This window comes from Fukomys damarensis, unplaced genomic scaffold (assembly GCF_012274545.1).
Source record: "Fukomys damarensis isolate Sample0158 unplaced genomic scaffold, DMR_v1.0_HiC HiC_scaffold_17, whole genome shotgun sequence".
Lineage (NCBI taxonomy): Eukaryota > Metazoa > Chordata > Mammalia > Rodentia > Bathyergidae > Fukomys > Fukomys damarensis.
The window spans coordinates 45,109,103-45,132,411 of record NW_022900929.1 but is presented as its reverse complement, the minus strand read 5'-3'; the positions used below and the strand labels follow the sequence as shown (position 1 = coordinate 45,132,411).

At 38.1% G+C, this 23,309-nt stretch overlaps 2 protein-coding genes across 7 annotated transcripts in view; both read left to right on the top strand.

The window, feature by feature from the left end:
* Hnrnpc (heterogeneous nuclear ribonucleoprotein C) overlaps positions 1-10,819 on the top strand; it is a 58,105-nt gene extending 47,286 nt beyond the window's left edge. For 4 of the 5 annotated variants that reach the window (XM_010637832.3, XM_010637831.3, XM_010637836.2 and 1 more), the window contains 4 exons: positions 5,312-5,472; positions 6,718-6,831; positions 7,052-7,212; positions 7,305-8,653. In XM_010637832.3, coding sequence (XP_010636134.1) covers positions 5,312-5,472; positions 6,718-6,831; positions 7,052-7,212; positions 7,305-7,388 — 520 coding nt within the window. In that variant the 3' untranslated portion in view covers positions 7,389-8,653. Of the gene's footprint in view, positions 1-5,311; positions 5,473-6,717; positions 6,832-7,051; positions 7,213-7,304; positions 8,654-8,869 lie in introns of those variants that run through there. The other variant, XM_010637835.3, reaches the window with a different exon arrangement.
* A 5,424-nt stretch (positions 10,820-16,243) lies between these two features.
* Positions 16,244-23,309, top strand: part of LOC109118489 (olfactory receptor 5AU1) — a 14,355-nt gene continuing 7,289 nt past the window's right edge. For both annotated transcript variants that reach the window (XM_033765061.1, XM_033765060.1), the window contains exon 1: positions 16,244-17,069. The gene's annotated coding sequence lies outside the window, so the exon portion shown is untranslated. The remainder of the gene's footprint in view (positions 17,070-23,309) is intronic.

Below are 23,309 nucleotides of genomic sequence, written 5' to 3'. Positions count from 1 at the left end.
ATAAAATACTGAAACTATTCAAATCAGTGTTGCTCATGGGAAAAGTAGTAGATAATGTTTTAGTAGAGTCCACAACATACAGTTTGGCTCATTTATGATAACTTTTTTTGTTGACAACTTTACTACCTTTATAGTGACAAATGGGTTACTGCCATGAAATAGTGAAGTTCAACAAGTGGGATATAAGTATAGTATATACTGTGAAAATTGCAGTGAAATTATAAACTAACTTGTAGAATCTTTTGTTTGTGATTTTCCTTTGTCCTTTTTTTAATTCATAGTATAGTTTGTCCTGTTTTTTTTCCTCCCTACAGTCCAGTTTAGAAAAGTCTTACTTATTCACTGTATCCTGTATTCTTCCCATCAGGCATTCAGTGTGTGCAGCAAGTAATAATAGTGAAAAATGGCCTTAGAGATAAACATGGGCTAAATACGTACTTTGTAGAATATAAGGTGGAGATTAAGAATGTCACAGTACTTGCAAGCGCAAGGACCCGAGTTCAATCACCGGTACCAAAAAAAAAAAAAAAAAAATGTCAAAATACTTTCAACTGAGGCAAAGACTGAATAGTATCTGCCTAGACACTTATTGCAAAGGTACCGGTACAAAAAAAAAAAAAAGAATGTCACAGTAGGGTGATGAAACAAAGAAGTATCTTGGAAACAGTAAATATATATGTTTAATAAAAGTAGAGGAATGACATTCTTTTAGTAGTTCAGAAATACCATTTGTGGTATGGGCAGAAACTTTACAAGGACATGGAAGTGTAAATACAAGGAGACCGCATAGAAAACAGTATTCAGTAAAGTGAACTGATTTGGTGTACACATTGACCTCTCTGCTGTTCAGAATACAGTCATGTGACCGTCACTACAATCACGATCTTTCTAAATTTCTCAAAAATTCTGCTAATGATGTCCCTTTGCAGTCACCTCTTGACCTGTCCTCTGGCAACCAGATCAGTTTTGGTAGACAGATCCTTAAAAGAGATTTTATTGTAAATGAAAGAAGTATGCTCTTATCTATGATCTGGCTTTATGAGAGTGTAGGAATAAATGGTTTTACATCTTCTAAATGAGTTAATAAACCTTATAAGCACTATTTTATATCGCTTTTCAAAAAATTATACCATGCTGGCAGGTTAAAATGTGTGAAAGATCTAAAGTAAAACATGGATGTGTTTGTTGAGAGTATTGTGACAGATGAATATTAAAATTATTTGTAAATTAAGTATAGAAATATTGCTGCTTGAATAGAGCTATATATATAAAAGGAAAACCTTTAGAGGGGACATGGTCTTACTGTTAGTCTAGGTTGGCCTTCCCTCTAAATCTTGGCCCTCCTTCCTTAGCCTCAGGAGTGCTGGGTTGAAAGGCATGTGCCACCATGCTTGATTTCCTTTTCCCATAGTCTAGGATACAGTCCTGTTTTTGAATATGGAATATTCTAGGGCTTCATAAAATGTCGCTCATTGCTCAGATTATTTATGGCTTAGAAATTTTTCGTGGGAATGTTGAAATGGTCTTGCCATCAAATATGTAGTTTGGTAGGCTTTTTCTTTTTTTTTAACACTGTAGTTCAGGCTGGCCTTGGACTTGCAGCAATCCTCCTGCCTCAGTCTTCCAAGTGCTGGGATTACAGGCATGTGCCACCAAGACCGGGTAGTGTCTGAATATTTGGTTATCCATATGCATAAAAATAAGCTTTGATTCATATTTCATACAGTATAAAAATTATGTAAAGCTAGAACTATCATATAAAACCTGAAAATATGGATGTCACTATGAAACCTGTAGAACCCGCTTATGAACATTTTTATATAATTATTGTTGTTGTTACTTCATTTTGTTTTGTTTTTTGGTACCGGGGATCAAACTCAGGATCTTGCGTTTGTAAGGCAGGCAGTTGCACCACTGAGCTAAATCCCCAGCCTCCCTTTTTTTGTTTTGTTTTGTTTTGTGAATGTAACTATGTAGCCCAGGCTGGCTTTGAACTGGTGGCTCAACCTCTCAAGCGCTGGGATTACAGGCAAGTGCCACTATGCCTGGTAGTGTAGTTTGTGTTAATACCACTCCCCAGTGAGTCCATCATGACAGACCACTATTTATATAACATACAGAGCTACATAGTTACATTCACAAAACAAAACAAGGTTCAGACTTTGATTTCCCATAACAACAAAAATAAATTATATAACAGAGTTTTTTCTTTAAAGATTAAGATTTGTGTGTCCCCATGTACTAGGCAACCTGTATAGTTTTTGTGGTGAACAGATTTAGGTGAAAAGTAATTATGGAATTTTTTCTTAGCTGTGTAGTTTAGGTTGGCCTGTCACTCACCATGCAACCCAGGCTGGCCTTAGAGCCTGCCAAGTGCTGGGATTATAGGCATGTGACTCTGCACCTGGCTCTGATTATGGTTTTTATTCAGTTTAATTTCTCACAGAAACTGCTAGGCAGCAGTAAAGTACAAGTTATAAAAGTCTAACTTGGGTGGCTTTTTATTAGTTCATGTTTGCAGTAAATAATGACCACATTCATGAGGATTTGCTACATAACACATACATAACACATTTTAATTATCAAATCATCTGCTAGCTGATTATTTTAAAGCATAAAAGCAGGAATGCCAGGTATGTTACGAAATAGCATCTTGTATTGGACATGTCTTGATAAAGCTTCATATTTACATTGTAATATAAAACCTCATAAACACAGTTTTTTCATCCAGCTAATAAAAACAACATGGATAAAAGTTTTACATGAAGGTAAACATAGATTTTGGGTTTTAGAAAAGTGAAAGTATACCATGTGGTTCATGGGACTGGTTTTAGGAAACCTAAAGACTCTCTACTCTCATACATAGGTGACAGTGGTCTCATTAAGTTGCCCAGTCTTAACTTGATTTTGTGATCTTCCTGCCTCAGCCTTTCAGTGTGCTTGGATTATTACAGAAATTATTCCAAGCCTGAATCCATCCCCATTCTTTGATTTACTTACCATTTTCCCTCATATCTTGAAATAAGAGGGCATATTTCTTTTAATCAAGATTTGATTCATCAGTTCTGATAAGAGCAAGTTACTTTTTCTGGACTGGTTTGTAATTTTTTTTTTTAATATGGACATAAACAATTTTAATAAGTGTTTTTATAAATTGTCATATTCTAAATCCTGAATATAATAGCTCAGAAAATCCCTCTGTTGTCTAATAAAAAGCAAATGGTAAAAGATTTCTTAACAAATCTAACATAGATGATATCACACCTTTTACTTTTATTCCCATTGTAGTTTGCCAAGTTGCCAAGTTCTGTATCTGTGAGTTTACCCAACTGCTGAAGTTGGGAGAAGAAAAAAAAAATGCATCCAGGACTGGGGATTTAGCTCAGTGGCATCGTGTCTGCCTTGCCAAGCACAAGGTGCCCTATGTATGTTCCATCCCTGATAACTGCAAGGGGAGGGGATTAATACATCTGTGTTAAACAGATTTTTCTCATCTCGTTGTTTTTTAGGCACTATTTACATAGTATTTTTATTTAGTTTTATATATTTAGAAATGGTATAAAATACTGAAGATGTTCATAGGGCATAGCATATACTACCTACACCATCAAAGAGGCAGTGGTTTCTGAAATTGTTTTCCATACTTACCTGTTGATAGTTAAAATACCTAAAACATTTTAACCTGTCTCCATTAAGATCAACAGTAGCGGTGTTTTAAGTAAGTGTATTCAGGGGAATATTATCAGTATGTTCTAATTATTCTTTTTTTGGCTTAATATTTGAAATATTATGAGCCTTATAATATGTAAGTTTTGACCTGGGGAGGTTGATGTAGAGGTTCAATTTCTTAGTCTGTTTAAATGATTAGCTAGCTAATGGGTCTCTAAATGTTGCGTTTCTTTCAAAGTTTTTTTGAGCATTTTTCACTGCTTAGTGTCCAGGTTTCTGATTTAGTGTGCAGTCATAATTCTAGGGTTCATTGATAGTTTGCTCTTGTTATGAGACTCACTTCTATAATACCTGATGCTTAATCAGTAAGGAATCAGCCTCTGTTGCCCATGTTTTCGATACAGCATTTCTGTGGTTCAAATGGCTAGCTCAATTTGTAGCCGGTTTTTATAGCTGTCATACAAAGCTTCCTATTTCCTATCTTTTAGGCCTATTAAAAAGTAAACATATTAGGTTTGTTTTTTTCCCTCTCTTCATGTCCTCCCTTGTTTTCTTCTGTCTTTTCAAAGCCAGCAGTTTGTGCATTTTTTCAAGATGAGAGGGGTACTACTTTTCCTCAGAGGAATCTTTGTGTTTGAGAATCAGTTCATTTTTACTAGAGCAGCAGCTAAATAACTTTGTGTCACTAAATGCCTGTTAGCACTATCTACTCAATTTTGAAATATTTTTCTTTAAAGAACTATACCATTTTATTGTATTTGTGCTCATTAGATCATTACAAAGATTCAAAACAAACTTGTTCTAGATTCATTTTGGTTATGAGTCCAAAGGTAATTTCAGTCCTTTCAACTGTAGGGAATCTGAAATGGCAAGTTCATAGTTGTGGAATCTGGTACTGGTGAGACTGAGAGTGTAGGTAGGGAAGGTAACTTAGATTTGTATGCCATGAGCTCAGCTTCATAGTCAAAGATACAGATAATTCGCTTATCTTCAGAAATTGCCTTAAAAGTATCATCTTGCATAAAAGTACAGTAGTTCCTGAAAGCCAGTTTGATTTGAATCATGCTTTGGAAAATTTTGTAACAAAACAAATTTTCAGTTAAACATGGAAGGCAGTGAATTTAAAAAAGGACTACTATCTTGTTATGAGTGATTTCAAATGGACAAATTAACAACTCAATGTCTTTGTGCTTTCTGAATTATGCTTTTGAAACTTGTATCCATGTATGTCACTGATTTAGGTATATCTAGGACTGAAACTGTTTTCATAGTGAAGTTTAGTAAATTACACTCTTGTTTGGCAATGTTCCTGTGAAGGCTGTCTCTGAAATGCTCTCAAGTGATGCCCCTCCCTTAGTCTCCAGGGTAGGTGGGAAAATAGATGTGTTCACTGCATCCAGCTTTCTATCTTGATTTAGTAAAACGTTCCCGTCCATTAACATTCGCAGAAAGTAGATCAGGGAAATAGTAACTTGAGTTGTTCAGAGCTGTCTACTGTATCACATTTGTTAAAACTTGTCAAACTTCTTGGAGCTTAAGCAGAAGAGTTAGTTGGTTTTTATGTAGGTCAACATAGCATAGTAAGTAAGGTCACTGTTGGATCAAAAGTGTGAAGGAATTTGGTTATTCTTCTATCCAATAGGATGTACAGTTACCCAGCACGTGTTCCTCCTCCTCCTCCTATTGCTCGGGCTGTAGTGCCCTCAAAACGCCAGCGTGTATCAGGAAACACCTCACGAAGGGGCAAAAGCGGCTTCAATTCTAAGAGTGGACAGCGGGGATCTTCTTCCAAGTCTGGAAAGTGTATGTTGTTTCTTACTTTTCAATACAGAAATTAGTAGAATTATAGGGTTGAGTTTTTGTGTGCATAGCTCTGCACAAAAAAGACCGTGTATTTCCTCTTCTTGTGTATCTCTAGTACCCTTCGCATTTGCTAAATATCTAAGTTTTTGTTTGCTCTGTTGTCTTTTATTTTGTTTTTTAAATTATTTATACCTTGGGTTTCTCATACAAGAGAAGTTCTATGATTTTTTTAAGCTTTGTGTGTCTGATTTTATTTCACTTTAACATTGATTTCAAGTTATGTCTATTTTTTACGTGGCTCTGACAGAGTAGTCCATTGTAAGTAAATTTTCTTTGTTCATCTATTGATGGACATACAGGCTTCTCCCTTGTTTTATGCCCAACAGCCTAACAATGACACACACAAACACACACACCCCTGGGGATTGAATTCAGTGTTTGCAAGGTAGGCATGGTACCAGTGAGCTAAATTCCTGGCCCCAGTGGCCTAATAATTTGCAAAAAGTCCTTAGATGCTCAGGCAAAGTTTTTATGGCTTTATGAAATATTTTTGTGTAAAGAATTAAATTCTGGTGTATTTTACCCATTTGAAGTTTTTTGTTGTTGTTGTTACTGGTGATCAAACTCTGGGCCTTGCTATTTGCAAGGCCCATTGGCAGAACCACTGAGCTAAATCCCCAGCCCTGAAGATTTCTTTTTAGTTTTCTGCGTTCAACTCCTTAAATGGAAATAAATTGCAGAAAGTGCCTTAAAATAGAATTTAAGTTATTTAGCGAGCCCATATACAGTCTGCCCAAAGCAATGTATATATTAGGAAAATAAATTTTTAGAAATAATTTTAATACTACTTTACTGAGACATCATGAGATCAATACAATTACAAGAGATGCACAAAATGCTGGCCATTAGTTTCCAGATATTTATTTGTTTGATCCCCAGTACTGAAAATAAACAGACTCAGGACCTTGCACTTTGGAGGCAGGTGCGACACCCCTGAGCTAAATCCCTGGTCCTTCCAGACATCTATTGGTTCAGAAAACTGCTGAAGTATATATATAGGTGACACTACTGCTAAAAGAAATACAGGCAAATATCACAGATCACAGGTCTCCATTTTTGCTTATATTCAATTACTGGCTTTGTTTATCCCCAGGCCTTTTCTTTTTGGCTTGTGGTATAAACTAGTGGGGATGTATTTGGTGAGTAGTAGATTGGCTCTAATTCTAAGATACTGTTTTGTTAAAGTGAAAGGTGATGACCTTCAGGCCATTAAGAAGGAGCTGACCCAGATAAAACAAAAAGTGGATTCTTTACTGGAAAGCCTGGAGAAAATTGAAAAGGAACAGAGCAAACAAGCAGGTAATTTTTTTCTTGTGTGTAAAATTGGGCTAATATTTAAGCAGATTGAAAATATATATTGGATTAGTGAAATGTAAAACAGTTTAATAATGAAACTCAGGGTGTTTGAATTGGGAAAACCATCTGTATAGTGGGAGGTTTTTATATGTGTGGTTGAGTTCTGTGGTTATTAGGATTGTCTACATCCTTGCTCCAAGAGACTTGTCCTTCTCACCTGTAGTGGAGATGAAGAATGATAAGTCAGAAGAAGAGCAGACCAGCACCTCCCTGAAGAAAGATGAGACTAATGTGAAGATGGAGTCTGAGGGTGCTGCAGATGATTCTGCTGAGGAGGGGGACCTACTGGATGATGATGATAATGAAGATCGGGGAGATGACCAGGTGAAAACTGGGAAAGGAAAGAAAGGTGGTTCGGGGGGATCAGGGATATTAGGAGCGACTCTAACTCCACTATTTGTGTCTGTGTCTCACAGCTGGAGTTGATCAAGGATGATGAAAAAGAGGCTGAAGAAGGAGAGGATGACAGAGACAGCGCCAATGGCGAGGATGACTCTTAAGCATATAGTGGGGTTTAGAAGTCTTGTCCCATTATTTCTTTACCTAGGCGCTTGTCTAAAATCAAAATTTCACCAGATCCTTTCCCCTAGTATCTTCAGCACATGCTCACTGTTCTTTGTCCTTCCCATGTTCGTAATTGCCCTGCGCCTAGTCCCATTTTCACTTCCTTTGACGCTCCTAGTAGTTTTGTTAAGTCTTACCCTGTAATTTTGCTTTTTAATTTTGATACCTCTTTATGACTTAACAATAAAAAGGTTGTATGGTTTTTATCAGCTGTCTCCACAATAATCTCTCGTTACGCAGGGAGTACAGTTATTTCCACCCATACATGGTTTCAGTAGTTGCTTCCCTAACTGCAAAGGCAATCTCATTTAGTTGTAGCATCTGAGAGCAGCTTTGAGTTAGAAGTTTGTGTTTCCCCACATCAAGTACTTTGTGGGACTGTTGAACACAAATGTAACAATGTATTTTTGTGAGTGAGAGTTGGCATGTCAAATGCATCCTCTAGAAAAATTAGTGTAATAGTCTTTGTTTTCTAAAGTTGATACTGTGGGTTATTTTTGTGAACAGCCTGATGTTTGGGATCTTTTTTCTCAAAATAAGTCCTTATTAAACCAGGAATTTGGAGAAAAACAACCTGGTTTTTTATTTTTGTATAATAGTTTACTTCAAATTCTTTGTTTTACAGTAGCCTCCACAAAACCTTTAGAATGTTTCAAATACTGTATGTTTCTCTGCGGTCATTCATGATCATTGTCATAACGACTCAACATGGATGTTGTGTTAAGTAATAACTTTGACAGAATGGAGATCATTCTAATTATCACATCCCCAGTTACCTTTTACTGGATTTTGACTCTGCCTCAATGTTACTATAATAGAAAAGCTGTTTATTTCCTGGTCTTCTGTAGTGTGTGCCTTCCCAGGTAACCGAGACCATGGCTAAGGGTTCCTAATGTTTATTTTACTTCACAGTGACTTTCTACAGACATATAAACTAATCCTTTGTCATTACCCACAGTTTAATTGCATTGATTTTTATGATACAGTATTAGCACCTAAATTTCTAAGTTAGATATATTAGACCGCTGCCAGATTTGGATGCTTTTGCCTAGTTTTCTTAAAATACCCAGTTTATTCATGTTTATTCTTCAGTTTTTCCAACATAGTAGGAAAAGGAACTGATACTTTAATGTATACAGACCTTGAATTTCTTGTAAAGTTGCTGTTAATTGCTAGCATGGCGCAAAGACATTTTTCACATCCTACCTTCTGTGAACAAAAGTCATGTGTTGTTTATAAAGATTTGAGCTCCTTTCCTGTAACATGATAAAGCAAAACAGAAGGAAGAAATTCAACTATAACCTACCCCTGGAACCCAAATGCATGTTATAAAGTTAGCTTCTGTTGAATGTTAATTTAGTCAAAAAACTTGTACTGACTGTTTTCTAATCTAATGTCATCTCTGTTGAACTTTTAGCAGGTAACCCTTGACTAGAAAATCAACTGGATATGTAGAAGAAAATTTCAGAAGCCCAAGATACTAATAAAACCTGTTGAACGTTATAGTGTTAGCCATTGATGTTTGAAAGATACTAGACAAACTAGCCCAGAATTCAAGGTGTCTGTCTACTTTACCCTTCCAGGACTTCCCCAGCACAAAGTGATACATGTAAGATACTCAGAAATGTTGTAGGTTGCCTGGGGAAGACTCATCTCACGCTCCATCTTTCGTTGCTCTGGATTACAATTCCTTCCTGTATTTAAGAGCACAGTTGATGACAGTGATAGCTGTATTTGATCAGTTTTGACATTCTAGGTTCCTAAGTCTAAACTTAGCAAAGATGATTAAATTACCAATGGTAAAATATCATTTGAAATCCTATCAAATGATGTAGTTTATGCTTTTTAAAAAAATGGTTGTTAGTGGTTTTAAAGGCATGGATCCATGTGGTGGGGTTATAGTCATTTTGACATTCAATCCTCAGCCCTAGAAAATGAGATTGAAATTTGGTGGAGCTATAGGAATGACACTGCCATTAATTGGGAAGAAGTGGTCAATTCGTAGGCAAAAAATTAAAGGGAATTTGGATACCTGTCTATCTCAGTCTTAAGGGGACTTACTGAAGAAAAGGGAGAGTTAAACATGTATATGCATTTTAAGGATTCCCCCCCCCCATGTCGAGGCCAATTCTTGCTAAGTTGCCCAGCCTGGGCTAACACATTGATTTTCACATCAGCCTCCCTGGGTGCTAGGAATACTGGGCATGGACCCCACCATGCCTGACACAGAAAATAGTTCTTTTAGAGCTGGGGGTGTAGCACAGTGATGGAGCACTTGTCTGACATACTTAAGGCACTGTTGTTCATTATGTATTATCTCGAATTTTTTTTTCCCATTTTAAATGAGAAGCACGACCCACCTGAGTATTGGTATGCATGTAGTTTGTACTGGGGATTGAACCCGGGACCTTGTGCTTGCAAGGCAGGTAGCAAAACCTCTGAGCTAAATCCCTGGCCCCCTACCTGAGTATTGGAATAGAAGTCCTTGTGTAGACAGGCAACCCATTTGCTTTAAATTCCATTGGTAGAGAGCCACTTGGCCATGAGGCAGAAATTTCCTTTGGTGAGGAGGATGAGTTGTGGATTAAGAAAGCACACGGGGCTTTCAGAACATTGTTCTAGAGGGCCTCCCTGGGTGACTGGCTAGTAAGGAAGTTAATGAAAAGATGCCTATTTGGGAGTTAAATGCATTAAGGGAAAGGAGTGGCTAGTAATCATCCTCCCCCACACCCCCATGGTTGTGAGGGCTGAACTCAGGACCTTGCACTTGTAAGGCAGTTGTGCTGTTGAGCTGATCTCAAGCCACTTCTACTTAGCTTAATTACATAACAGCAGTGGAAAGGAATGAGAGTACTTAAGCACCAGAATCTGCACTAAAGTCTAAACAGGATCTAGGGAGACATCTGGTAAGGTTAGAAGGTGAGAAGGCAAAATCCCATTCTCTGCATTCACACAGCATGTTAGTTAGCCAAACTTAATTTGTTGGTCTGGGCTTTTGTAGTTCAGGCTGGCCTTCAAACTTGGAACAGTCTTCCTGCCTCAGCCTTTCCAGGCATGTGCCACCACACTCAGCTCCACAGAGTTTTGTGTGAGGATAGAAATGTTTTATAAGGTGCCCAGTGTGATACCAACTAGTGGTAGTGAAATGTGTGCGGTGACTGAAATAGTTTAAATTTTACATGTAATTCTTTAGCAAGACATAGCTACTTCGAGTAGCATAATACTAGAGAATGAGAAATTTCTAGACAAGGGATGATACTTGGTTATACTTCATGCCTATACATGAACAAAGGTGACATAATGAAGATGTTGCATGTCCTTGCTTCATTGTTAGTTCTGAGGTCCTAAATCAGTAGTGAAGATTTTCCTCGTGAGGTCATTTACAGTTTCAGGAATTGCAGGAATGTCCAAGTTGCCCACAACTTAACTGCCTGTTAGAAACTTCCAAAGTAGGATCCTTTTCAGTTGGCTCAGGCTCAAAGTAGATTAACTTCAAATAATGCTAACCAACCATTCAAGTCATACGTTACTAATTTTTACTATAAGCCTATTAACTATGAATGGAAGTAATTCCTGTTTCAAAAGATTTGAAAGAGATAAGGTGTTTTCAAATCCCCATGACTATTAAATGGTAGTATTAAATGGACTATTAAACTTCCAATTATGTTTTGACTTACCCGTGAATTTTGAACGTTTCAACAGGAAACAGGTAGTGAGAAAACAACTGTCCTAGCTACAGGTAACACTCTGAGCACCTTCTCTGAAACTTGGTAAGAACCTTATCCCCACACCATGGAACTTGATTGGGCTTCGAAAATGCAGCACAGATGCAGGCTTTCCCACCCGTCTTCCTCAGCAATTCTGGAGTACCCAGAACACTTAGCTTCATTTCTTCTGGCTCAGACAGCATACTTGGCAAATATTTCACTGAGATCATTGTTACTTTCACAATTCTCATCCTGTTCCTTCACTCTTGGATCATGATCCTATGAGCTCCCTGTGATGGCCTTGAACTTTACCCAAGGGCTTTAACTAATGTGGAGTTGTGGGCTACACCCACACAGGTCACAAAAATCTGTGTATTTGGACAATAAGCCCTGCTCCCCAAAATAGACTCAAGAATTAAGGTTTTAAAATTTAATGGCTCGGTGTTCATTTCCAGCTCATTCATTGGTTAGTAGCTTTACCAGTTCCCATTCAAGTTTAGGAATCGTGGACCTGTCTTGTGCCTGTTCCAAAGGCTAATTGTTCCAGAGACATAGTGTTTCAGAGCTGCTCTTGACACTGCCAAGCGACCTCAGCCAGATTGAGGGTTTTTACTGGGGCTGGATAGTCCAGTAGGTAACCCACTAGAACCAGCTGCTAGGCTCACCCAGGTGTACAGTATCTGACTTCCTTTTTTCGGAAATGTGTTTTATCACTAAGCAAAACCTACACTTCCTAGAACTTTGTATTTTTTACACACGAGCTTCTACAGCATAAGCTACGCCTAAGGTTTTAGAAGCAGGTTACCAGAAAGTTACCTGCTCATGTACTGGAGACACTGCAGTGGTCTGCTCTGTCCTTGTCATGTCCTTGGGTATCGTGGGCCGACAATGGCCTTTTCCTTGTAGGTATATCCCAGCTCTTTGCCTTGAGCACAAGAAGGAATAGCCTGGTAAAATCTAGTTCCCTGGGGTGAAATCCAGCAGTGTCCTTCCTTACTGTTACCTGCCGAGCTCTGGAAACGGCCTTGTGCTGCCCTTCCTTCCCTCACCTGGTAGTCTTCCCAATGAAGTTGCCAGATTATCCCTCCCTAGTGTGTGGCTAGGGCATATGACAGCTCTCAGTGAAGTTCATGTTGCTTTGGCCTCGTAAGCACCTTCCCGAGTGTAAAAGTATCTTACAAAATATTAACACCTTGGTGGAATCTTTCTGAGTCAGCAAGCACTCATAGCAAAGGACAGGCTCATTTTCCCTACCTCTTAAGTTTGCAGAAACTGTGCCCTTCGTAGTGGGGGAGGAGTGTTCCATACTCAAGTCTCAATTTTCATTTGTCCTTTTTCAGTTCTTAGTGGTTTTGTTGGTTTTGTTTTGGTACTGGGAATCGAACTCAGGACCTTGTGCTTGTGAGGCACACGCAGCACCGCTGAGCTGAATCCCCCCCCCTTGGGGGTTTAATTGTGTTTCCATAGCATTCATCCTTCTCCCGTTTCTCTGCAACTAGCAATCCACAATTTTGAGCAATATCTGTACTACGCAACCTCAGAAGGCTTGGCGTAATTTACATGCACACATCTTTTCTCCTATTGTGCTAGATTTGGGATTAACACCTACTGCCAGCCATGCACATATTCTTGTATCTAGTTGATAGATGCGTGGTTATAATTGCTCACTGTTACGGTGCCTCTGCTGAGTCATTTTATTCCTGTCCATGTGCGTTCTTCAGTCCCTCATCTTGTAGCATATGGTAGTCTCATCTACCCACATATACTCAGATCGCTTTTTTTTTTTTTTTTTTTTTGGTACTGGGGATTGAATTTGAGTCCTTGGGCTTGCGAAGCAGCCGCTGGAACCGCTGAGCTAAATCCTCAGCCCTCGGATCACTTTCTAATCATTGGTTCATACAACAGCCGCATTGCTTTTTCCAAAGCACAGTCATGGTAGCTCTTGGCTCAAAACCATTCCGGCTTCATCTGCTCTTAGGAAATAACGACATATTCTTAAGTTTGTAGAGGTATGCCCCTGACACGCTCCCTCACTTTCCCTGCTACCACAGTGGGCTGCGTTTTATCCCTCTTCTCATGCACTCCCACCTTTGCCCATTTCATTTTCCTAGTTCTGTTCGTCCTTAAGTGGCACTCATAAGGGACCTCCCTTTTTTATTACAAATCTGTAGCTCTGACACTGATTGGTTATTGTAGTTTTCTTACTAAAGCTGAGCAAGGACCCCATCTGTTGGTGTTCATTAATACATCCCCAGTGCTGACTGGTGTCTAAGTAGTAACTGTTGAGAGGAAAATGGGGCTAGAACAGAAGTGGGGAAAGGTTTAGGCCTGTGGGAGGCAGCCCTGGAAATGAAAAGCAGGGCTGGGAATTCAACTCGGTACCTCCCGTGGCAAATGCAAGGTCCCAAGTTTGATCCCTGGTACAAATACAAAAACCCAAAAACGAACCCAGAGAAATGTTACAATTCCTTTTCCCCATCTCAAAGGGATGCATACAGGTAAAGCTCACTGCGCTGCCTTTCAGATTAGTAGTACGTGATCTCAATGCCAACCTCCAGCAAAGCCCTCTATGCTCCATGTTTAATGCTTTTTAAGTCTAAGAATGGGGCATCATTTAATGAGCGTGGATGTGTCCATTGGGGTTAACCTGCTCTTTAATAAATCCAGTTTCCCTTACAAGGTTCATTCTTATTGGGCAGCTTTCCCACTGCTCACTCTGCTCACCCAAATCTGACCTAGGGCATTCTGCCATTGAGCTACATCCTCAGGCCTTTACGTTATTTTTGAGGCAGCATCTCTCAGTATAGGTGGACCTTGAAATTGCTGTATAGCCCAAGCTGGGCCTGTTGTAATCTTCCTGCCTCATCCAGTGCTGGGATTACAGGTGTGTGTCAACCACACCTAGCATCTGGGCCCTTTTTGTTTTATTTTTGTTTTTTTGAGACAGGATCTCACTGTGTAGTTGAGACTGACCTGGAACTCACTATGTAGCCCAGGCTGGTCTTGAACTCACAGCCATCCTCCTGCCTCAGCCTCCAGAGTGCTGGGGTTACAGGCATGTACCACATGCCTGGCTCTCAGCCCAAGCTGGCCTCACACTTAAAATCCTCCCTCCTCAGTCTCAGATTTCTGAGTAGCTGGAATTACTACTGTGCACCACTCACGTCGGGTAGCTATAGCTTGAAGATTTGCCAAAAATGTAAATATGTCCGTTGAAACACTTCTCTGATAAAGAAATAGAACATTACAAACTTCCCTCATCCACCCTATCATTACTGCCGCTAAATTGACACTTCCATCATGGACAGATTTTGCATATTTCTGAGCAATATATAAATGGAAAAGTATGGATTGTGCTGCTGACATTTGGGCTAACCCCGAGAGCAGAGCTTGCGAAAAACAAGAAAACTTGGAGCAGTAGTTCACCAACATGAGGAAGTGTTCCTGAGGTTGAGTATCTAATGCTTCCCCGTATTGTCTGACAGAGAAGAGTATGGAAGCTGGAATATTTACTAGTTTCTGTTCCAAATCATTTGGAAGATCTCCCCACAGGAGGTTGGTTTGCCTGCAATTCTCAGGCTATAACTGGTTTTAATAAGCTGTAGCAGCATTGAAAACCACTGGATTTTCAGTTTGGCATAGCACAATTATGAACATTCTTGGGAGAACATTTTCATATATGCTTGTCTCGGCTCATATAATTCAGGTGGAAATATTGGGTCATAGAGTATGCATATATTTAGTTCTAGTAGCTATTGCCAAAAACTATAAAGTGATTGTATGAACACCTTACTAGCTGTAAATGAATATTTCAGTTCTACATTCTTTTCATCCCTTGGTATTAAACTAGCCTTTTTTTGTCATGAGCAACATTTTTAATAGCTTATATTTTTTCATTAAGTTTATTGGCACATTTAAAGCAAACAATGCCGTTACATTTATCATTGGGATCTTTTACCTTTACGTGATATATCTTGGTTCTTGTTTTTTCCCCATTCCCCTGCCCTCATTTTGTTTTTTGAGACACGGTTTCACCATGTAGTTCGGACTAGCCTGGAACTCACAGGCTTGTCTCAAACTTATGATCCTCCTGCCCCAGCCTCCCGAATACTGGAATTACATGCATGCACCACCACTCCTGGATAGTTTTAGGCTTTTTAATGAGTGTATAGTGTAACCTGATTTAGTGTGCGTTTGCTTTTTGGTAATCTTTCTGAAGTATAATTTCCATGAAGTACACAAATCGTGTACAACTGTTTTCATATGGAACACACTCAAAATTGGGGACCTGGGATTTAGCTCAGTGGTTCCGCTGCCTGCCTCGCAAGCGCAAGGTCCTGAGAGTGACCTCTGGTAGCAGGAAAACAAAACAAGGGCCAGGGATTTAGCTCAGTGGTTCTGCTGCCTGCCTCACAAGCACAAGGTCCTGAGTTTGATCCCCGGTACAAAAAAAAAAAAAAAAAAAAAAACTGACAAGACACATCTTTGTCCATTTACATTTGGCTGTTAGAAAAAAAAAAAAAAAAAAAAAAAATCAAGATTGGAATGTCACCAGCACTTGAGAAGTCTCATGCAGGCTTTCTTCCGGTTTCTGCACCACTATTCCAAGGATATCTGTTCTCACTTCATGGATTTGTTTTGCCTGTTCTTGAACTTCAAATAAACGGATGTTATTTGGCTTCCTTGATTTGACACTATGTCTATATAACTCATCTGTGTAGTGTTGCATGCTCTAGTTTATTCATTCATACTGCTACATTGGATTGTATAAGCACACGACATTTTCTTCATTTTGCTAGTAGGCATTTGAGCTGTTTCTAATTTTGGCTGTTATGAATAAAACCATGAACATCCTAGTGGTGTCTCATTGAACATATGTATATTTTTTCTGTAGACTATAAAAATGAAATTACTGAGAAATATTTCTTCGCATATATTTGTCACCTCAGCCCATTTAAGTGTGTGATAGTATCATACTTTTGAAATTATCTTTCCTTTTCTAAAATAGATATTTTTCAGGAGAATGGGGACAAAATAAGAACCGAGATGGGTTATGTAAAGGTGCAAATTTCCAATGATGATTGTCATTATATACCTTAAGCATACAATACAATTAATTTAAAATAGAATTTTTTATGTTGGAATAGTTTTACATAAAAGTTGCAGACAGTATAGAAAGTTGCATGTATATCCTTAAGTTTTCCCTAATGTTAATATCTGAATGCTACTATGTGACATTTGTCAAAACTAAGAAACCAACCTTGGTATGTTGTTACTTTTTTTTTTTTTGTAGTACCAGGGCTTGAAGTCAGGACCTTGCTCTTTCAAGGCAGGCGCAGTGCCACTAAGCTAAATCCCCACCCCCCCATACATTACTATTAAACTCCAGACCTTGTTCAGATCTCAGAGATTATTTACATGCACTCCTAAATGTGTGTGTTGTTGTGTCCTTTGTCACACATAGATTCATGTGTCTGCCACCCCAGTCAATACACCTGTCTGTTGTCACAAAGGAACTCTTGTACTACCTGTGCATTGTCACTCTACATCACGCGTCTTCTCCCTGCAATCCCTAAGCCCTGGAAATCACTACCTCTTTATCACTGCAACTTGCTATTTATGTGACACTGATGGCTGTATACAGTACGAACTCTTTTGACAATGGCTTTCCCCCGCTCCCACAGCATAAGGCCTTTGAATCGCATCCAAGTCTTTACATGTATCAATAGTTTGTTCTTTTTTATTGCTGTAGATATGATACTTTAATCATTCGTCTGTTGCAGGACATTGGGCTAGTTTGCAGATTTGGACTACCAGTATTACAAGTAAAGCTTCTATGAAAACTTGAATGTACGATTTGTTGATGTCGAGATTTCATTTATCTGGGATTGATGTCCAGAAGTGTGATTGGTGGGTAGTATGACAATTAATGTATTTAGTTTTATAAGAAACTGCCAACTATTTTCCATGGTTGCTGTATCCTTTTACATTCCTGCCAACAATATATGAGATCAGTTTCTCTTCATTTTTCTGGGACCAGTTTTATTTTTTACTGTTACAGTGGTGACCCTCTTTCCCTGAAAATAAGACCTAGATGGAAAATGATCAGCTTTGAAAACTAGAGATCTGAAATGCCAGCCCCAATCAGCCTATCTTTGCTTTACCTGCCTATGACTGGCATGTTTTTTTCTTAAATAAATTTTCTTTTATTTCATCCCCCTTTCAAGCCCCCTCCCCTTCCTATGCATGAAAGGTTCATTTCCACTTTTTCCTTCTATTTTCACTTTTCTTCTTTTCTCTCCTCTTCTCCCTCATTCCCCTTCCCAGTTGAAAACTTTCCTTCCATTTCCCAACATCCATTATACATCTCAGTCCTTATTTCCACTTTCGGTTTCTCACAGCAGAGAAACAATGCAGTATTTAAATGGTGTGGCCGATTTATTTCACTCAGGAATGTGGTCTCAAGGTCCATCCATTTAGCTATCAGTGTTCGAAGCTCATCCTTCTTTATGATAAAGTAGTACAGCATTGTATAAAATCACACGCCTTTATCCACTCATCACTTGATGGGCATTTGGGCTGTTTCCAAGATTCAGCTATTCCACACTATGCTTCTATAAACATGGGTGTGTGTATATCACTGTGGGACGATGCTTTTAATTCTTTTGGGAAGATACCAAGAAAAGGTACAGCTGGTTGAATGGGACCCCTAGTTTTAGTTTTTTGAGAAATCGCCACACTGATTTCCACAGTGGTTGCACCAGCCTACACTCCCACTAACAGTGAAGAAGGGTTCCTTATTTCCCACAGCCCTTCAGCTTTTGTTATTGGTTGATTTGTTTTGTTTTGTACTGAGCATCGAACTCATGGACCTTGTGCTTGGGAGGCAGGCACCATTGAGCTAAATCCCCAGCCTGGTCGATTTCTTGGTAGCAGTCATTCTGGAGAGAGAGGAAATCTCATCATTGTTTTAATTTGCATTTCCCGAATGACCAGTGATGTTGAACATTTTTTAATATACTCATTTGCTGTTTCTAAATTCTTCATCTGAGAAGTGTCTTTCTATTTCAGATGCCTATTTTGGGGTTGGGTCTTCAAATGTGGGGGGGGTCTAATTTTTTTGAGTTCTTTATATATTCTACATAATAGTCTTTTATCTGATGAATAGTTGGTAAAAATATTTTTCCCTCGCAGTGGGTTATCTCTTTACTGTGTTAGTGGTTTCTCTTGCTGTGCAAAAACTTTTTAATAAAATGAGATCCCCAGTTGATTCTTTGTAGCATTTCCCATGCGGTTCTGGGTTTTGTTCATGAAGTCTTGCCTACTCCTATGTCCTCAAGCGTTCTACCTATTTTTTCTTCCAGCTGATTTAGTGTTTCTGTTTTAATATTTAGATCTTTGATTCGTTTGGATTTTAGGTTAGTGTATGGTGAAAAGTATGGATCTAGTTTCGATCTTTGCCGTGTGGAAAGGCATTTATTATTTAATGAGGCTATGTGTCTCCCCCTGAAGGTGTTTGGTTGGTTCCTTTGTCAAAGATAAGATGCTGAGTGTGTCAGGAGTTGTTTTCGCATCCTCTAGTCTGTTCCATTGATCCTCAGGTTTGTTTTCTTTTTTGCCAGTACCATGCTGTTTTTAAGCACAGTATCTTTATAGTATAATTTAAAGTTGGAGATTGTGATACCCCCTGCCTTGCTTTTGGTACCCAGAGTTGCCTTTGCTATTCTAGGTCTCTTCTGATTTCAAATGAATTTTAGGATTCTTTTTTCTAATTCTGTGAGATATGCTGTTGGGATTTTGATTGTAAATTGCATTAAATCTGTATAAAAATTTTGGAAGTATGGCCTTTTTCACTATATGGGTTTGTCCTGTCCAAGTACAAGGGATATCTTCCCATTTTCTTTCTATTTATTTATTTAATTTTTTGAGACAGGGTCTCACTTTGCAATTCAGGCTATCCTTGAGCTCATTATGTAGCCCAGGCTGGCCTAGAATTCACAGTGATCCTCCTGCCTCAGCCTCCTGAGTGCTTGGGTTATAGGCATCCACCACTCCTAGCTTTTTCCATTTTCTGATATCCTCTTCAATCTTCTTCTTTTCAGGGTACTGTAGTTTTCCATATAGAGGTCTTTTACTTTCTTTGTTAGATTGATTCCTAGGTATTTCTTTTTTTTATGCTATTGTGAAAGGGATTGTTCCATTATTTGTCTTCAGGAATGCTGTAGATTTTTGAGTGTTGACTTTGTATCCAGCTATGCCACTGAATTTCATTATCAATTCTAAAAGTCTTTTGGTGAAGTTTTTTGGATCTTCTATGTAGAGTATCATACCATCTACAAATAACGATAACCTCTTCCTTTCCTACCCTTATTCCTTTTAATTTTTTCTCTTGTCTAGTTACTCTGGCTAGTGTTTCCAGAATAATAGTGAACAAGAGTGGTGACAGCGGACATCTTTGTGTTGTTCCTGATTTTAGAGTGAAAGCTCTCGGCTTTTTTCCATTTAGTATGATGTTGGCTGTTCGTTTGTCATAGATGGCTTTTATCAGATTGAGATAAAGACTATCTATACAATTTTCTGTCAGGTTTTTATCGTGCATGGGTGTTGGACCTTTTCAAATGCTTTTTGTGTATCTATTGAGAGGATCGTATAGTTTCTATCCTTGTCTTTTAATATAGTATATTACATTTATTGATTTGCATATGTTGAACCATCCCTGCATCCCTGGGATGAATCCAACTTGGTCATGGTGTGTATAACCTTCCTGATCATTTGCTGTACTCTGTTTGCCAGTATCTTGCTGAGGATTTTTGCATCTTTGTTCATTAGGGAGATTGGCCTGTAATTCTCCTTTTTGGTTGGACCCTTCTCTGGTTTTAGAATCAGGGTAATGCTTGCTTTATTGAATGAACTTTGGAATATTGTCCCTTTCAGTTTCATTAAAGAGTTTGTTGAGTAGTGGCATTAGGTCCTCTCTAAATTTCTTGTACAATTAAGCAGTGAATCCACCTGGGCTTTTCTTTGTTAGTAGGGTTTTAATTACATATTTAATTTCATTGGCTGATAATTGGTTTATTTAGAATTTCTATGTCTTCTTGATTCAGTTTTGGTAATTCATGTGCATTTAAGGCTCTGTCCATTTCTTCCATATTTTCCATCTTATTAGAATAGAGGCTCTCAAAGTAGATATTGATCTTCTGGATCTCTGCAGAGTCTGTTGGGATTTCTCCCTTTGTGTTCCTAACTGCATGAATTTGAGTCTTTTCTTTCCTTTTTTTAATAAGGTTGGCTAAAGGTTTGTCGATTTTATTTAATCTTTCAAAGAACCAACTCTTAAATTTGTTGATTCTTTGTGTTGTTTTCTTAGTTTCCATTGCATTAATTTCTTCTCTGGTTTTTATAATTCGCTTCTTTGTATGAGTTTTGGGCTTGACTTGCTCTTCTTTTACTAGAAGCTTGAGTTTCAACATTAGGTTATTTATTTGAGCCTGCTCTGTTTTCCTTATATGGGAATTCGTTGCTATAAATTTCCCTTGTAGGGCTTCTTTTATTACATTCCATAAGATCTGGTATGTTGTATTGTCATTTTCATTTAATTATAGAAATTGTCTGATTTCTTCTTTAATTTCATCTGTGACCCATTGGTTGTTCGGGACGATGTTATTTAATTTCCATGTGTGTATGAAGTTCTTGTGGTTTCTTTTGCCATTCATTTCCAATTCCATTGCACTATTGTCTGATAATATGCATGGGATGTTTTAATTCCTTTGCATTTAGCTAAGCATGTTCTATGAGCTAGTATAAGGTCTCTTTTAGAGAAAGCCCCATGTGTGGCTGAGAACATTTTTTTTTTTTTTTTTTTTTTTTTTTTTATTTTTTTTTTTTTTTTTTTGTATTAGGGATCAAACTCAGGTCCTTGCACTTTCCAGGCAGGTGCTGTGCCACTGAGCTACATCCCTGCCCCAAGAATGTATAATCTGATGCTGTGGGGTGGAACACTGTAGACATCTACTAAGTCCATTTGTTCAAACATTTGGTTCAGTTCTAATATTTTGCCGCTGACTTTTTGTCTAGGTGATGTATTTGTGACAGTGGGGTATTGCGGTCCCCCATTGCAACTGTATTTGTGCTTATATGATTTTTCATGTCTGTTAACATTTGTTTTGTATAGTTGGGTGCACTGCTCTTTGGTGCATGTGTATTTATGACTGTTATATCTTCCTCTTGACTTGTTCCCTTTGCCTGGACATAGTGAACTTACTTGTTTCTCTTAGTCAGTTTTGGTGTGAAATCTACTTTGTCTGCAAAGAGAATAGCTACCCCTGCTTTTTTCCGATTCCTGTCACATGAAATATTGTTTTCCATCCCTTGAGTTTCAGTCTGTGAATTTGCTTTTAAATTAATTATGTTTCTTCTATGTAGCATATTGTTGGATCTTGCATCTTGATCCATTCTGACAGCCTTTTTCTTTTGATTGGTAAATTGAGGCCATGAACACGTTGATGATTATAACTGATACGTATTGTCTTAACTTCCATCACATTACTTTCCTGCTATTGGCTTCCTTCTTTCCTTTTCTGTTTAATATCTTGCCTTGCCTAGTGGATTCATCTCCAAATTGTATCCTGTCTCTTCATTTCTCTGTAGGTTCTATTTATTTATTTATTTTGTCCAATCCTTCCTGGCTCTTAGAGATCTATTTTTCTCTGTTTTTCTTCCCGAAGTTGTTATTTTCCAGCATCTAGATTTCAAAACTCAGAGAGACTAAGTTGTAGTTGCTTACCATTCCACCATTTTCTGAACTCTTCTCTAATTTTTTTTGGCGGGGGGTACTGGGGATTGAACTCAGGTCCTTGTGCTTGTGAAGCAGCCGCTGGAACCACTGAGCTAGATCCCCAGCCCTTCTCTTTAATTTTGAGACAGGATCTCACTGAGCTAAGTTGCCTAGGCTGGGCTTGAACTTTCCATACTCTTACCTCAGCTTCCCAGAGTGCCCGGATTATATGCATGTGCCACAATGCCCAGCATCAAAGCCTTAAAAAGAAAGAAGATAGCTGAGGATTTAGGTTACTGGTAGAGCACTTACCTAGCAAGTAAATTGCCCAGACATGCCTAGTACTGTGCCCCACTGTCTGCTAAATAACCCATTCAAGTTGACACCACAATTAACTATCATAGAACCTTAAAGTGGAAAGAAAAAGAAAACAGTACTTGAAAGAGAAATTGACAATTAAAATGAAAGAGGAAGTGTTTCATATTTTTCCAGCAGAAAATAGATCTGTCAAAAATTTAGTAGTGTTTTCATAATACAATTTTTATGATTAAGATTTTCTAATACAATTAAGATATACCTATATGTATATTTAGTATTCATATTTATATATTTGAATGGAGTAGGAAGACTAACACACCATATATTGAGAGCATTCAGGAAGTCTCTTCTTCAGTGGTGGGGATAATTATATGTGGACTGAGCACTACTGTGGACTTGCCTATTAAATTGCAAAAACAAGACTAGGGAGGTTCAGATTGTTTCCAAATAACTGTAACTGTACTCCAGAACAAAAATATTTATAAGAATATAAAAGTATCCATTATTCAGGAGGATAAAATTCATAATATCTGGTAAACCAAGATCATTGAGTATTTAAAGAGACAGTAAAACATTACTCATAAAGAGGAAAATAACCAATTGAAACCATCTGAGAACTGACATAAATTAGCAGAGAAACATTAAAACAATTATATCTATATAGCATATATACAAACATATATGCATATATGTTCTATATATGCAAAAGATGAATCAAGAGATGAAGATATAAAAAGACTGAAGCCAAACTTGTAGAGATGATAGCTACAATATCAAAATGAACATATACATTACATGTGATTAACAACAAATCACACAGCAGAGAAAAAAAGATTAGTTCACATGGAAGCACAGCAGTAAAAACTCTCCAAAATAACTGAAAAAGAATAAAACATAAAAAAAAGCATTGATGAGCTGTAAGACTACTCAAAGTGTCTTATATAAGAATAATTAGATTTCCTGGGCTGGGGATTTAGCTCAGTGGTTCTGGCACCTGCCTCACAAGCAGAAGGACCCGAGTTCGATCCCTGACACCAAAAAAAAAAAAAAAAAAAAAG